The sequence below is a fragment of the Corythoichthys intestinalis genome, chromosome 15 (assembly GCF_030265065.1).
Source record: "Corythoichthys intestinalis isolate RoL2023-P3 chromosome 15, ASM3026506v1, whole genome shotgun sequence".
In the NCBI taxonomy this organism is placed as follows: domain Eukaryota; kingdom Metazoa; phylum Chordata; class Actinopteri; order Syngnathiformes; family Syngnathidae; genus Corythoichthys; species Corythoichthys intestinalis.
Window position 1 is genome coordinate 14,993,785 of NC_080409.1, and position 15,262 is coordinate 15,009,046.

At 38.3% G+C, this 15,262-nt stretch overlaps 1 protein-coding gene across 4 annotated transcripts in view; it reads right to left on the bottom strand.

The window, feature by feature from the left end:
• The window catches only part of exoc3l4 (exocyst complex component 3-like 4), a 61,065-nt gene that overhangs the window by 33,555 nt on the left and 12,248 nt on the right, over positions 1-15,262 (bottom strand). For 2 of the 4 annotated variants that reach the window (XM_057859232.1, XM_057859228.1), the window contains exons 1-4: positions 7,253-7,509; positions 3,650-3,814; positions 1,455-1,553; positions 968-1,186 (exon numbers count right to left, since the gene is read on the bottom strand). In XM_057859232.1, coding sequence (XP_057715215.1) covers positions 968-1,186; positions 1,455-1,553; positions 3,650-3,812 — 481 coding nt within the window. In that variant the 5' untranslated portion in view covers positions 3,813-3,814; positions 7,253-7,509. Of the gene's footprint in view, positions 1-967; positions 1,187-1,454; positions 1,554-3,649; positions 3,815-7,252; positions 7,510-7,542; positions 7,688-15,262 lie in introns of those variants that run through there. The other 2 variants (XM_057859229.1, XM_057859230.1) reach the window with 2 other exon arrangements.

The following is a 15,262-nucleotide window of genomic DNA, read 5'->3' on the forward strand; positions in this document are numbered from 1 at the left end:
ATAATCAGGTGCCATTAATGCAGGTAACGAGTGGAGCGTCGTTAGACCTCGTTAGCCCTTGTTAGAAGAAGTTGGGACCTCTTTGACAGCTAGAAATCTTGCTTGTTTGTAGGTGACTAAATACTTGTTTTCCACTGTAATTTGGAAATAAATTCTTTAAAAATCAAACAATGTGATTTTCTGTTTTTTTTTCCCACATTCTGCCTGTCATGGTTGAGGTTTACCCATGTTGACGATTACAGGCCTCTCTAATCTTTTCAAGTACGAGAACTTGCACAACTGGTGGTTGACTAAATACTTATTTGCCCCACTGTATATGAACTGTTATTATACAGTACTCTAAACTATATTACATGTCCATATAACTTAAGGAAATTCACAAAAATCCTTGAATTTCGACTAGAAAAAATCTTTAGAAATGAAACACACACGTTCAGAGTGCATGAGTGCCCTCTAGTCGAGAAAACATATTTCCTACCATGACATTAAAACGATCATATCTCCGGTATACCGTGGTCTGTCATGCCAAATAAAAACTGGGAGAGAGGTTGAAATCCGCGCTTTCGAGTATTGAATGAAAATGAAATTGTTAGGGATGTCCCGATCGCCTATTTTTGCACCTGAATCAGAGTCACCTGATTTTGTAAATCTGCTAATACAGAGTCCCGATCAGATCATTGCGATTTTTGAGGGGTTTGCGATACATTGCGATATTAAATTGCAATATTAAATCTAGACGAATTTTCACCATACAACTTGAATAGTTTGGTTAGCCTTGAACGATATTGGAAAAAGAAAACATTGTGATACATATTGCCTAGGCTCCACACTTACTTTTTTCATTGGTTGAATGTTAGATTAATTTTTAACCTTAACGATATTATACCACAAACTGTCATGCAAACAGACAAAAACAACTGTGTAGCCAGGAAAAACAAATGCAGATATTCTTCCACTCAAATTTTACCCGACAGAGGAATGTGCGGCAATTCCGCCAGCGTATATGTCTCCTCAATCTTTGCCCACGATTCTTCCGCCTCCTCTTCTTTCTCCTCCTCTGCCTGGCCTTCTTCCTCGGCCTCCTGGACAGCATCCTGTCGTTTGTCCTTCTTGGAGCTGAATCTCAGGCTGCGACGAATGGCCGCGCCCTTCTTCAGGATCGAGTCCAGGCGGGGCATGTTGGGTTCTGGGGGGGCATACGGAGACATACGGTAAAAATCGACCTTCCGCTAACCAATGTTGGTTACAACTATGGACAGGTGACCAACCTGTCTCAGAAAAGAGATATTTTTCTATACAGCGAGTAGTGACCAAACAGGTCGCCAGTAAAAGTATGAGCAAATAAAAATTCTGAGTATTCAACAAACTCCTAGAGAAGTGGACGCGCGAGAGTTAGGTCACCCTATAGAAAATCACTTATCTACATAATGTAGTTGTTGCGCTTGATTGCTTACCTGTCCTTGAACGCACCACGGGTTTATCTTCCTGCGACTGGTCATCGAGGTCTTTAGTGCGGAAAAGCGCTGCCACGCTACTCAGCGGCGAAGTAACGCCTGACAAAACAACAACATGGCAACCAGTGTCAGCGACCAGTGATGCACATCAGACAATACTTCTCATCAAGACAATTCTTACCAGGTGTGTGTTTTATAGTGGGCAGGGCAGCTTTAAACCACTCATCAGTGATTGGGCACACACCTGACTTAAATTGTTTGGTAAAAATTGGTTTCAAAAGCTCTTTAAGTCTCATTAGGCAGAGGATTCACTTACTTATTTTTCCCCTTCTGTCATTGTTTGCATACTATTCTCATTAAAATAAGAAAACCCATAAATGTTTGTTTGGTTTTAGTTAAACCACAGTTTTTTTCATCTGTGTGATTTTGACAAAGATCACATCACATTTGATGGTGATTTTATGCAGAAATTCCAAAAGGTTCTGATAGTTTTTCATACCACTGTATATGATTGTGATGGAGAGTGATTAAAAAAATAACGTTAAAGGGGATAGAATAAAAAAAGTGGGTGCGCCTACTTTTTGTGCTGGTGCACCTTAAGAAAAAAGTTAGGTGCGACCAGTGTTGCGGCGTTACAATATAACGGCGTTACTAACGGCGTTATTTTTTTCAGTAGTGGGTAATCTAATTAATTACTTTTCTCATCTTGGCAACGCCGTTACCGTTACTGAGGACGGAAAGGCATGCGTTACTATGCGTTATTATATTGGTCGAAAAGTCTGAGGGAGACGGACTCACCGAGACGACAGAGCAGAGCAGGAGTGGGGAGGATGCAAGAAAGTTGTGATGCCGAGCAAACGCGATGCTAGGTAGCTCCAATAAACCCTGTTGTAGCCGATAGCGTACAAACTACGCCCGCATGTTATGGTAGATATGGTAGACATGGTAGATATCAAATGTACTGTATATAGATATAACTAGATGCAAAATGACAGACACGGCACTAGATGCGTTAGTAAACAGCCGCCATCATAAAGCAGTATACCTTTTATTACGGCTCTGTTGAAGAGAACCTTCCTAGCGAACCTAAGTAACTTTTTATCTAAAATACTTCTAATTCGGCAAAATCTTGACTTGAATCTATCTTTAAATGATGACACAGTTTTAAAACTTTCATATGTCGAAAGTAGAGAGAAGGGAACTAATGCAATAATGGGAGCAATTTTAACAACTTTTAACAGTTGATTCAGGGTAAAGGGTAAATTAGGGTAAAGAATTGGGCTCGGGCCAATTGTACCAAAAACCTTCACAAAAAAACTTTACATAGTGTGGCCAATGTTTTTTTTTTTTTTTTTTTTGAGGAAAAAAAAAAGTAATTATCACCAATTACTTTGCCAAGTAATTAATTACTCTTACATTCAGGTAATTGAGTTACTAACGCAATTACTTTTTGGGAGAAGTAATTTGTAACTATAATTAATTACTTTTTTCTGTAAGATTAACAACACTGGGTGCGACCAATGCAAAAAGTATGTGTGGAGTCTTGGCAATACATATTGCAATGTAAATTTTTTCCAATATTGTTCAGACCTAATTTATATATTTTTTTTTCTTTTTTAAGGGCTAAAAAGTAACAAAAAATAATGCAGAAATACAATGGCATAGCCAAAAGATTGAAAAATATACCGCAATTTTCCAACTAAAAGGCACACCTGACTATAAGCCGCCACCCACCAAATTCGACTGGAAAACAGCATTTATTTATAGATAAACCGCACCTGACTATAAACTGCAGTTGTCCTTAATGTAATATAGGATATTTACATCAAAAAATATAAACCAGTAACACTTTATTTGACAGCGGCGTCATAAGACTGTCATAAGACCGTCATAATTATGACATGACACTCATGAGCATTAATGAATGCTTATGACAGATGTAATTTAAAGTCATCTGGCAAATTAACTCACTTTTGAATGGATGTAAAAAAAAAAATCCGAGCTGGACATAAATGGAGTTACTGAAAAATGTAACTAATTAATTAGTTAACTTAATGAGTTACAAATAATCCAAATAGCAAGTTACTGGCGAAAACATTTGAGTTGTGCTTTCTTAAAATCATTAGATGGATCATCTATCTGGAAGTATTTTTCTTTTTTACAACATCGTATAAAAACATTCACTCAGGACTTACCAGGAGAGTGTGACATTTTGTCTGGCGTAGATGGCGACTGGTTCTTGAAACTCCCAGCTTGAGGGGAGAGCGGACTTTTCAATCGGCCACTATTCCGGAGAGTCCCTAGCATCCTTGAAGTCTTCTTGGGGGCGTCCAGCTGGATTTGCGTGTTGCCATCCATCCCTGCAAACACAGCGGATTCTAGTAGTCAAATGGAGCCTAATGTGGCTTTGTTGGATTGTTGGAAAAGAGTTAAATGACGTGCAAGACTCACTGACACACCAATTTTTGTTTACACACAACAAGCCGACTGTCCAGGTGTCAACACGGCAGCGAAGAAGAATTTGCGCTGTCTGACTCTAGGGCTGTCACGATGAATCGACTAATTGATTATTAAATGAATCAACAATTTTAAGAGACATTCTTGACCTAAAAAATGTCCAAATTGCCTTTCTTTAGCCTGTAAATGGTAAATTTCATTTATTGATTCAAAAAAAAGACATGCAAATCTTCTTTTCCTTAAAAACGAAATATCTAAAAAAAAATCTTTTAAAAAGTTAATATTCTTTAATTTTCAAATAAAATAAACTAGGGCTGAACGATATTGGGGGGAAATGACATTGCAACTTTTGAGGGATTTGCGATATATTGTGATATACCGTATTGGCCCGAATATAAGACGTTGTTTTTTGCATTGATATAAGACTGAAAAAGTAGGGGTCGTCTTATATTTGCGGTCTAGACATTATACCCATTCACGTTGCTAGATGGCACTAGATATCATTGAAGCGATGTTCTGTCATGACAAATCTCAGCTACTCTCAAGTTTAACCAGTTTGCATTATTTTATTGCAATGTTTTTCCTTATTCAGATTTGTTTCAAGACGACAGTTAGAGTTAGACTTCACTTTGATGGTTTATGCAGTTATTGCAATTTTGTTGTTTTATCACAATAGATTGGTTTATTTATATTTCAAAAACCAGAGGCCATTCATTTACGAATATGATTGCACTTTAGTTTACATATTTAAATGTTCAGATATTAAGATTTGAATGAGGCATAATAACATGGTTTTTCTCTCAAATATATTATTATAGTGTTTTAGATGTACTGTAATTATTTTCTGTGTAAAAATTAATTTGGTGTTCAAAAAGTCTTTTTTCAAACTTTACTCTTGAAAAACAGGGGGTCGTCTTGTAATCAGGGCTGTCTTATATTCGGGCCAATACGGTATACTGCGATATTAAGACGAGAGGAATTTTCACCAGATGACTTGAATAGCTCTGTTTGGGAAGACTGGTTGACTCTTTATGATCACATTGTATTCATTAGAAATGTCCCGATCTGATCACGTGATCGGAAATCGGGCCAATCACGCCATTTTTCAGAGGGTGGGAATCGGGTGAAAAGGATCGGGTTTTATGTTTTTCTGCTTCATGCTCATACAGCCTCTCACCACCCACATGCTAAGTATTGCGACCAAACTGATTTTCTTGGTCACCAGTGCAGCTGCCGTTTGGTACTTAGTGCCTAAGACACTAAAATGCATGTTTATTTCATATTTCTCACGGTATTTTGTGCTCCTGAATAAAATGGACCGCTTGGATGTGTGTGGAAGCGATCGTTTTATTTATTCAATTTTTTAATCCCACGCCATGAAAATGAGTGAGTTACGGTTCCAGTCTCAGGTTAAGGACAAAAGCAAATGTGCCGTCACCCGGGTCAGCATCTCACAATATAGCATTGCTTTATAGCATGCAGATGGACTGCAAATTCAGCTGATTTTGCAGAATAATTTGTTTATTTTTCGCATCATGCCAGCCAAATGTGCTGCAGGGATTTGTTGCTGCACCAGGGAGAGGCGTGTGAGCCTTTTTGGATTTAAAAAAGTTCCTGTTCACCCTCGGATAATGGCCAAAACAAGTCTGACAACTGTGGGACCATTGGACTTACGAGGAAGTGAGTAAACATCGGATTTTGTGTTATGTCAATCACTGGGATCATGGCACACGTTTTAATACGTAGGTGGCTTGCATATTGTGGCTGACAATGCTCCTTGTCCACTGAGAATGCCACTCGGCAGACGACCGGCGGCTTGTCGCACACCCCCCTCGGTCGTTCGCGTGCCCGCCGGGAGAGCACTACACTCGGCTTATTGCCCTCTTCGTGTGCCCGGTGTTCTGTCAAATTTTCCACCGCATCAGAAATTGCAACTTTGTGTTAAAAATGGCCGCTAATACAGCGATTACAAAGTAAACACTACAAACTTTCTTTTTAACTAAAGGACGATTTACCTACGTTTGATCATGGACGGACATGTAGAAAAGTTCTCCTCAGACACATCCTGCTATGTTAGCTGCACAACAACTGCACACCGCTCTCTCACTGCATATGTCTTTACCGTGTAGTTAAGCATTAATTCACGCCATATTCATGTTGACCATGTGGCAGCTATGTGCTCTTCTGACGTCAGCCGGTTTGTCCGGCGGTCATTCTCCAGCTGCTTCCCCGGCAAACAAGCTCTCCTGCCTGCAGTAGGGGAATGACGAGATTTACCATGCTCGCCGCCGGGCGGGTTGCCGATCGGCGAAGACAATCAACAACTCCGCCGCCATGTGAGATGATCCAGGGTAGTTTTGTGTGATTTTTCGCCTCAAAAGGCGAGAATAAGACTTTAAAACATCACTCGGTTCGTTTTAGCATGTTGGCTAGCTGTCAAGCCTCCTGGTTTGTTTACACTCTCTGAAGCTGGGGCAGGGAAATGACAAAAGCCAGCCGGGGCAGGGAAATGACAAAAGCCGGACTAACTCCGGTGGCATGAAGGTACAAGAAGTCGACAGTTTTTACCATTATGGAGTAATTTTGCCATGTCGTACTGAATAAATGCATTTTTAATATTTCATATTCCATTTAGCACAAGACTGTGATTTGTCATGCCGGCAAGTCTGGCAGCTCAATAGGCTACAAGCGGCCGGTGACAGACTCGAATCGGGCTTTTGGTCAGGGGGCACATACATAGTGTAGCCTTGAGTGCACCACAGCAGGGTCAAACCATTCTCTGCTAAGACGGGGGGGGGAGGGGGGTTTGGGGAATATATATTTGAAATATTTAACATGTTAAAGTTTTTAAGTATATATCGAGTAGAACATAATATTTAATCAGACAATGATTTAAATAAAAAAGAAATATGTGAATGTAAACACAACATACCCGGTTGCCCCCCCCCCCCCCCCCCCCCACCTTTAAAAGGTGTTTTTATGCAGTATTTGTTTTGAAAATTCATTTTAAGACTGTAATTTCTATGATGGATTATTATATGTATTTATGTTATGCAATCTTGTTAAATATAATGATTATATATGGCTTTCCTAGAAACACCCAAAAGACACACACACACAAAATAGTAGTAAAATAGTAAACTGTAGGTAAAACAATTTTGATTTCAGGAGCAAGAGAAGTAACTTTGCAAACACTAATGATATCATGTCGATTCATCATTTTACCAGCAACAGGTCGGACAATTTTTTTATGCAAACCTTTCAACTTTGATCTGTCCAAATGATCCAAAACGACGCAAAAATAGTATCTTGTTGACCTTCAACCGAGCTAGAGTACTTACCTGCATTCCGAGCTCAGGTAGATCGACAGCAACTCACTTTCTCGCTTTCTTTTCAACTGCTTTCTTTTAGTGTTCGAGAGGAGGAAATAATAACCTGTCCGATAACTTTCCCCCAAAAACAAAACAAGAAAAAAGGAAGGAAAGAAAGAGTGCCAAAAAAAAATGCCAAAGAGCACCTTCAAACACCCAGGTAATCATTACACTCACGCACGCGTACACGCGCAACGTGTAAACGTGCAAACGTGTTAAATTTACATCCACTTGGCGTTTGGAGATGCTTTTTTTCTTACCTGGAATGTAGCGTTAAATGTAAACGTCTGTGTTGTCTTCATGTACTCTCGGAAATCTCAAGGTCACAAGAATTACAAGTCAAATCGTGGCTTACAATTCTGTTCAAGGTTCATCATTTTTAAATGTCGTCGAATGTCATGTTTGTCAGAATTCCGACGTAACTTGAACGCAACTTGAGTCCTGGCAAAGTGTCATTGAAAGGCTGTGGTGCATATTAGCGTCCACTAGAGGAAAGCACTTGCACTTTTCAAGGTTTGGGTGAATGAAATGACATTTAACGCATTATGGGGTTACTGAACTCATTAGCAGCCAGTGACGGCGATGGACGTCCCAGTTAAAATGGACTTTCGCCACGTACAAAATACATGACAAGTCAGTTTGTTCTTCTGTGGATTCTATTGGATTTTCACTCCGGTCCAATATCGACCGACAAATCGCAGTATACGAGGCAGGTATCATGAAGGGGAGCAACAGTGAATCCTTTTTACACTCCTGGGAATTTTTGAAAGTGTTGGGACTTTTTCCCCGTGTGCCCGATAAAAAGCAGCCTGTTCGTTGGTTATACATGTATCTATATATCAGGGTGGTAGCGATCTACAATTTATATATTTATATTAAACTATGTCGCTAAGCGACCCAGTGTTGTTCACTGTATTCCGCTAGTTATTATTTTATCATCATTATTATTTTTAATCTCTTGCTTGTGCTATGTTGTTGTGATTTCGACATTGAGTCTGTTAATAAAGCAAGCTACAGTATCTATCTATCTATCTATCTATCTATCTATCTATCTATCTATCTATCTATCTATCTATCTATCTATCTATCTATCTATCTATCTATCTATATTTGAAAAAAAAGTCATTCATTAACAATCAAACGTGTGTTACATAGTTCTTCGTTTTTCGAAACCATTTTTAGCGACGGAGGTTCATTTTGTTAGAAAGCATTAAGTTTTGTTCATTAAGGGTACTAGAAATCGGGGGGGATTATTCTTTATTAATTCATTTCACTTCTTAGTGTGCAATGTTGGGGTGATTTATAAGTACATCAAATGTTTGTACGAATATTATCTAAACATAATACTTTTCACATTTAATAAATAATTTTGGGTTGCGAATCGTGGTTTAAGAATTGTGATATGAATAAAAGCGTGAATTTTGTATATGTATATGGCAGACAACACTCAGGTGACTTGAAGTTCCACTCTGAGACCCCAAATTTGGGCAGATTTCAAAATTGTCCTATATGCATGTGTCATACATCATTGGAAAGCTTAAAATCTCAATTTGGGGGAGGGGGGGGGGGGTTTGAACAGGAGGGGATTTTTTAAAAAACATTTTTTTAAGCCCCAAAACCGTAACTCGAGGTGAGAGCATGAGAGAGCAAAATTGAAGACACCAGGATTTTAACAAGATGTAATCGCATAGTTACCTTGTTTCGATCCTAAAACTCAATGTTGCATGTCTCACCGAGTGTTAAGACACAGCTGTGAATGGCCACAGCCAGACTTTTTGGGGATTTTATGGGTGAAACAGCAATCCAGGAGTGGTCAAGATTTTCTTTTTCATTTATTTACCCTTTCAAACGTTTTTTTTTTGTTTGTTTTAGTTCTGTTTGTTTGGACTTATTATTGATCATCTATAATATCGGGTAAAATGCGACAGTAACAAAAAAAAAAATACAATTAAGCGATAGTTATGAGGTAGATATCCGTGACCTATTTACAGACACAATTTTTTTCATTGTGACGTAATTTGTTTAATAGTTTCAAATATGCGAGTGAATAATTTTATCAAGTCATTTTTTAAACTAAATATTAGACATCAATTAATGATTCTAAGCTAAAAATGATAAAATACAGCAGTTTATTTTAAAGAGGGGTGCAAGAGCAGAAACTGCTTTTTCAGCCATGTCTGTGTTTTCCGCCATATAGATATGACTTGAGTGACTGGCTTCATCTAGTGTTGAAGCTGAGAAATGCAACAGAATGTGAGCTGAAACCAGGTGTCTTTCGTGGGCCATATTCAATATAATATTTTCATAATTTGCTGCGGAAAAAGAAAAGTTTGGACACCCCTCATCTAAACACTCAGAACAGAAGTTTTGTTGTTGTTGCTTTGTTTTTTTTTTGCTTGTGAAGAGTGAAGAGATCCAAATGTGTCTTGTTTTGTTTATGTTTATGGTTACGTTTATTGGTATGGTTATGGTTGTGTTGTATTTTATGTTATGTTTATTTTAACCCCTACTGAGTCTTTATGGAGTGATGACATGATCAGACTGTCCAGGACCTCAGTGATGCCCTGGTCCAGACTTTGGAGGAGATCCTGCAGGAGAACATCCGCCGCCTCATCAGGAGAATGCCCAGGCGTTGTAGGGAGGTCATACAGGCACAAGGAGGCCACACACACTACTGAGCCTCATTGTGTCAATGACATTACAGCAAAGGGGCAGCCTGAAGTGTTTTTCCATTTTAATTTTGAGTATTACTTCAAATCCAGACCTCCATGCACCATACACTTAAGTTCCGGTCTGAGACCCCCTATTTGTCCAAATTTCAAAATTGTCCAATATGAACGTGTGATACATCATTGGAAAGCTTAAGATGTCAATTATCTGGGGGAAGAAAAATGCTGAACAGGAGTGCATTTAAAAAAAAATTTAAATTAAACAGCAAAACCCTAACTGGAAGTGAGAGCACGCGAGAGCAGAATTAAAGACGCCATGATTTTAACGAGATATTGTCACATACTCACCTCGTTTCAATCCAAAAACTCAATATAGCATGTATCATTAAGTGTCAAGGCACAGATGTGAATGGTCACAGCCGCATTTTTGGGGGATTTTATGGGTGAAACATCGTAATATAAATAGAGTTGCGATGCAGAAATCGCAGACATCAAGGAGTAATCGAGATGTTCATTTTCATATATGTACCCTTTTTAATGTTTTTTTCCCCCCAATTTTTCTTTGTTTGGATCGATTATTTATCATCTAAAATATTGGGGAAAATGCGACAGTAACAAAAAAAATACAGTTAAGCGATAGTTATGAGGATGATATCCGTGAATTTTTGTACAGACGCCAATTTTTTCATTGTGACGTAATTTGTTTAAAACTTTAAAATATGTGAGTGAATAATTTTTCAAAGTCGTTTTTTTTTTTTTAAACAAAATATTATACATCAATTAATGATTCTAAGCCAAAAATGACAGACATTTTGAATAATAAATATAATTACTTACCTTTTTTTATGGCTGTGTTGAAACAAAAGCGGTTGCGCAACGTTTGTAAACGGGGGTTTCCAGGGTAAGACCAGGGGTGAAAGTGGGCCAGAACGGTCAGGAACGCAGTTCCAGTATAAGATTCAGGGCCGGAACGCAGTTCCGTAATAAGATTTAGGGCCGGAGTGGTGTTACGGTACACGGGTCTTTGATTCCGAAAATATGACGGCAACTGTCAAAATGCTATGTAAAAAAAAAACATGCTAAGACGCCACACGAGTTTAATCTCCAAGAAGAAAACAATCTACCAATATCAGATTGGCATACACAAGTGTTAACAACAAGCATAATAAAGTGCTTGTGTAGCGTAGTCAGTTTCCACCAGTATTTATTATTTATTTTATTCCATGGACGGCATGGAGGATTCCCCAGCTGCTGCACTTATCTGAGTCTGACGGTGATGAGTCAAGTCAATGTGCGAATGCACGCAGCAAAGCAAAACGGCTGGACTTATTTATCCGTTCAATTGGCCGACATACTGACATGTGATCAGCAGAGATAGTTAGCTCTGATTGGTTCAAATGTGCATGATTTCTGGAGCAGCAAAAAAAAATATTTTTTTTTTTCTTTAATTGTTGAATTGATGTGACAAAAAAAGGGCAATGCAACATAAAATGGATCAAATCTTTAAAAGCAAGGAAAGAGTTGAGGAGGCTTATTACCATATTTAGTTTTATTTGCTCTGATGGGGAGGTTCAGAACATCTTAGCTGTCAATGTGCACTTTGGACTTATATTTGTTCATTTATGTTAGGCTACTTATTCATTTCCTTATGATTAAAAAAAGTCAATGTTTGCGCGATCTTCAAAATATATTCCATCTCACTCTGCAAAGTCTGCATAATATATGTCATTTGTACTTATTTTCCTGAATATGTATTACATACATCTTATTTAATTTAAAAAAAAAAAAAAAAGTAAATGTTTACATTAACTTCAATTTTAATTTACATCCTACGTTCTTACGAAGTTAAAATTGAGATTTGGCATTTAGTATGTGAGGAACTGAAGGAAAATAAAAATTAGGAGATGGAGGTTGGGGTTATTGCTGTTTTTGTTGACTTTCATTTTGCAAATCATTACAAAAATATACAATTTTGAATGAAAATAAGTTTTTGTATGTGTTATAGAAATAACCAAAAGTTTTCTTTGCATTTCAGTAGTTTTAGGAGGTATGCCCCCCCCCCCTTAAAAAAAAAAAAAAAAAAACATTAATTAATTAATTCATTAAATTTCTGTCTCCGAGGCGACCTTCACGTCGGGAAGTTCCGGCAAGAAATTCTAGCCACTTTCACCCCTGGGTAAGACGGACAAATTAAAATTAGTTCGGGGGCTGAATGCGCCATGAATCTGCTATGGCAGCATATAGACATATTGTTCTGTAGAACACAATAGTTCTTTTGGCTTAAAATACAACATTTTATTTTAAAGAAGGATGCAAGAGCAGAAACTGCTTTTTAAGTCTTGTCTGTGTTTTCCACCATATACATTTGGTTTTCATCGATAATGTATGTGTGACTTTGTTGTCACAACATTCAACTATGGAAAGAACAAATTATTTAATGAAAATATTTCAGTCATTCATTTCTGCAACATATAAAGTTAGTGTTCCCTTTATTTTTTGAGCAGTTTGATTCTTTAACATTTTCCCCCGTAGGCACCACCTTTTTTTTCTTTTTTTTTTCCCCAACAAACTTTATTTACACAAAAACAAATACAAACATAGAGTGAACAATTCACATACAATCAACATATATACAACAACAACAGCAAAAATAATAAATAAAAAGGTTGGTTTCAATTTTAACACAAGCTGTACTGTTTGCAAAGTCTCTTGGTCCTTATAGCCTTGGGGTTCAAACAGGAACTTAAATCGGCCAAATATAAAGAAAACATTATCCCAAAAACATGAAAATTTGGTCTTTGATTAGCATATTTAACACAATGTGAAATTTTGCGAATATTAAAATAAGATTTATCACATATCTTTTATCCATTTCTGGTTCTTCAACGGTGGACAGGCCAAACAAAATATGTCTAAAAACAGTTTTCAATGATGGCTCAACTTTAGAACTAATATAATTGTTCAGGTCAACCCAAAAGATGTGGGAGTAAGTACATTCCCAAAACAAATGGGAACTAGGCCTGCAAGCAGGACTGAACGGGCCCTCGCAATCTAGCGCAACTCGGACGTCACGCAACTCGGACTGTGTGCAGGTCAGGGTGGTGGCAGATCCTCCTCTCTAATCATCTCATTAGAACCTAACAAGCTCGAAAGTCGCCTCTTTACATTCACACACCTAACAGATAAAAAAAAACCTATTGGAGAGAGTACTACAAAAAAGGAGGTACTACTGAGCTGTGCAGCCAAGCCCTTATTCAAAACCAAAATTAATATTCTAACTGGGCCAATTCGACCAAGTGTGCCAAATATTGTGGCTCTATAAGCTGCCTGAGTCTCTGAAAAAAAGTATTTCCTTTAAATGGCGAATAAAGGGTCGTCACGGCAACAGACAGAGACACGTGGACATGGGCCGTAAATAAGTATTTTAATAGGTCTTGAAACTACAATGACCAACCTGAAAAGAACTGGACATGTATTGGAAAAACGAGTGACTTTCTATTGCCACTAGTTGGCGCTGTAGGGTTGATGCAAATGACCCCTACAAGGCCCTTCAGGGTATGACTCTCAACAAGCACGGGAAGTTTGGCGCAGATATGTTGTATATCTGCCGAGTTATGACTGTTCAAAGTTTTTGGAGAGAAAAATTGTTGACAGTCATTTTCACTTTCCTGTTTGGACCCCTCCGCTTCAACGAAACTTCAATATTTTTCATCAGGCACCTGAAGACAGGTCTTAAGGCTTCCCTTATGCAGCTTTGAGGTAGATTGATTTTTTCCCTTCAGAGGAGGAGTGTGTCCCGTAAAAAAAGGGCATTTCCTGTTCCCACTAGGAGGCGCCAAGCACAAATGGTAAATTTTCCATCCAGTCCTGCTCAGGCTGGTATACCTCACACACATGCCAGATTTAAAATAGATTGAACGTTGTATGAGGGAGTTATCAGTCATTTTCCGAATTCGGTGTTTTGGCGAAAAAATGGCCGACTTTGGCACCCCGCCCTGGTCAGGCCCGTGAATGAAAACACACCATTTTTATAACTTAAGATTTCATATGCCTCATGAACAGTCTCGCCAATTTTGAGAATGATCAAACTAATTCCCTAGGTGCCAAGGTGTAAAATGTGCACACTGTAAATCGATAAAAATTTCACATTCAATCCAAAATACCCGATTTCCTGTTGGGTTTGGAATACGCATGCAAGAGACTTTTTGGAGCAGTTTTGTACAAGGTATCGACTCTCCGAATTTCATCCCTCTACGTTGAAAAAACCTAAATGGAGAGGCCTTTTTGAAAATTTCAAGGGGGCGCCACTGAGCCATTTTGTTACATGTTTTCGTAACGTTGCAAGATTATTGAACGTTATGCAAAGCCACATGTATGTCCAAATTTTTGTGAGTTTTCTTGCATGTTCAAGCCTCCAAATGTAAACTCCTACTGTGAACCGATAAAAATTTCACATTCGATCCAAAATACCCGATTTCCTGTTGGATTTGGAATACGGGTGCAAGAGACTTTTTGGAGCAGTTTTGCATAAGGTATCTCCTCCCCAAATTTCATCACTCTATGTTGAAAAAACCCAATAGGAAAGGCCTTTTTTAAAACTTCTTTCTGTCGCCACTAGTTGGCACTGTAGAGTTGATGCAAATGACCCCTACAAGAACCTTCAGGGTATGACTCTCAACAAACACGGGAAGTTTGGCGCAGATATGTTGTATATCTGCCGAGTTATGACTGTTCAAAGTTTTTTGCGTGACAAATTGTTGACGTTCATTTTCACTTTCCTGTTTGGACCCCTCCGCCTCAACGAAACCTCAATATTTTTCATCAGGCACCTGAACACAGGTCTTAAGGCTCCCCTGATGCAGGTTTGAGGTCAACAGATTTTTTTCCCTTGGAGGAGGAACCTGTCTCGTAAAAAAAGGCATTTCCTGTTCTCACTAGGGGGCGCTAGACCTAATGGGTAATATTTCAATGCACTCGTGTTAAGGGTGGGATACCACACATACATGCCAAATATGAAAAAGATTGAACGTTGTGTCAAGGAACTATTAGTCATTTACTGAATTTGTCATTTTGCCGAAAAAATGGTCGACTTTGGCACCACGCCCAGGTCAGACCCGTGAATGAAAACGCACCATTTTCAAAACTTAAGATTTCATATGTCTCCTGAACAGTCTCACCAATTTTGAAGATGATCCAACTAACTCCCTCGGCGAAAAGGTCTCAAATGTGCACCCTGTAAATCGATCAAAATTTCATATTTGATCCAAAATAACCGATTTCCTGTTTGGTTTGGAATATGCGTGTAAATGCT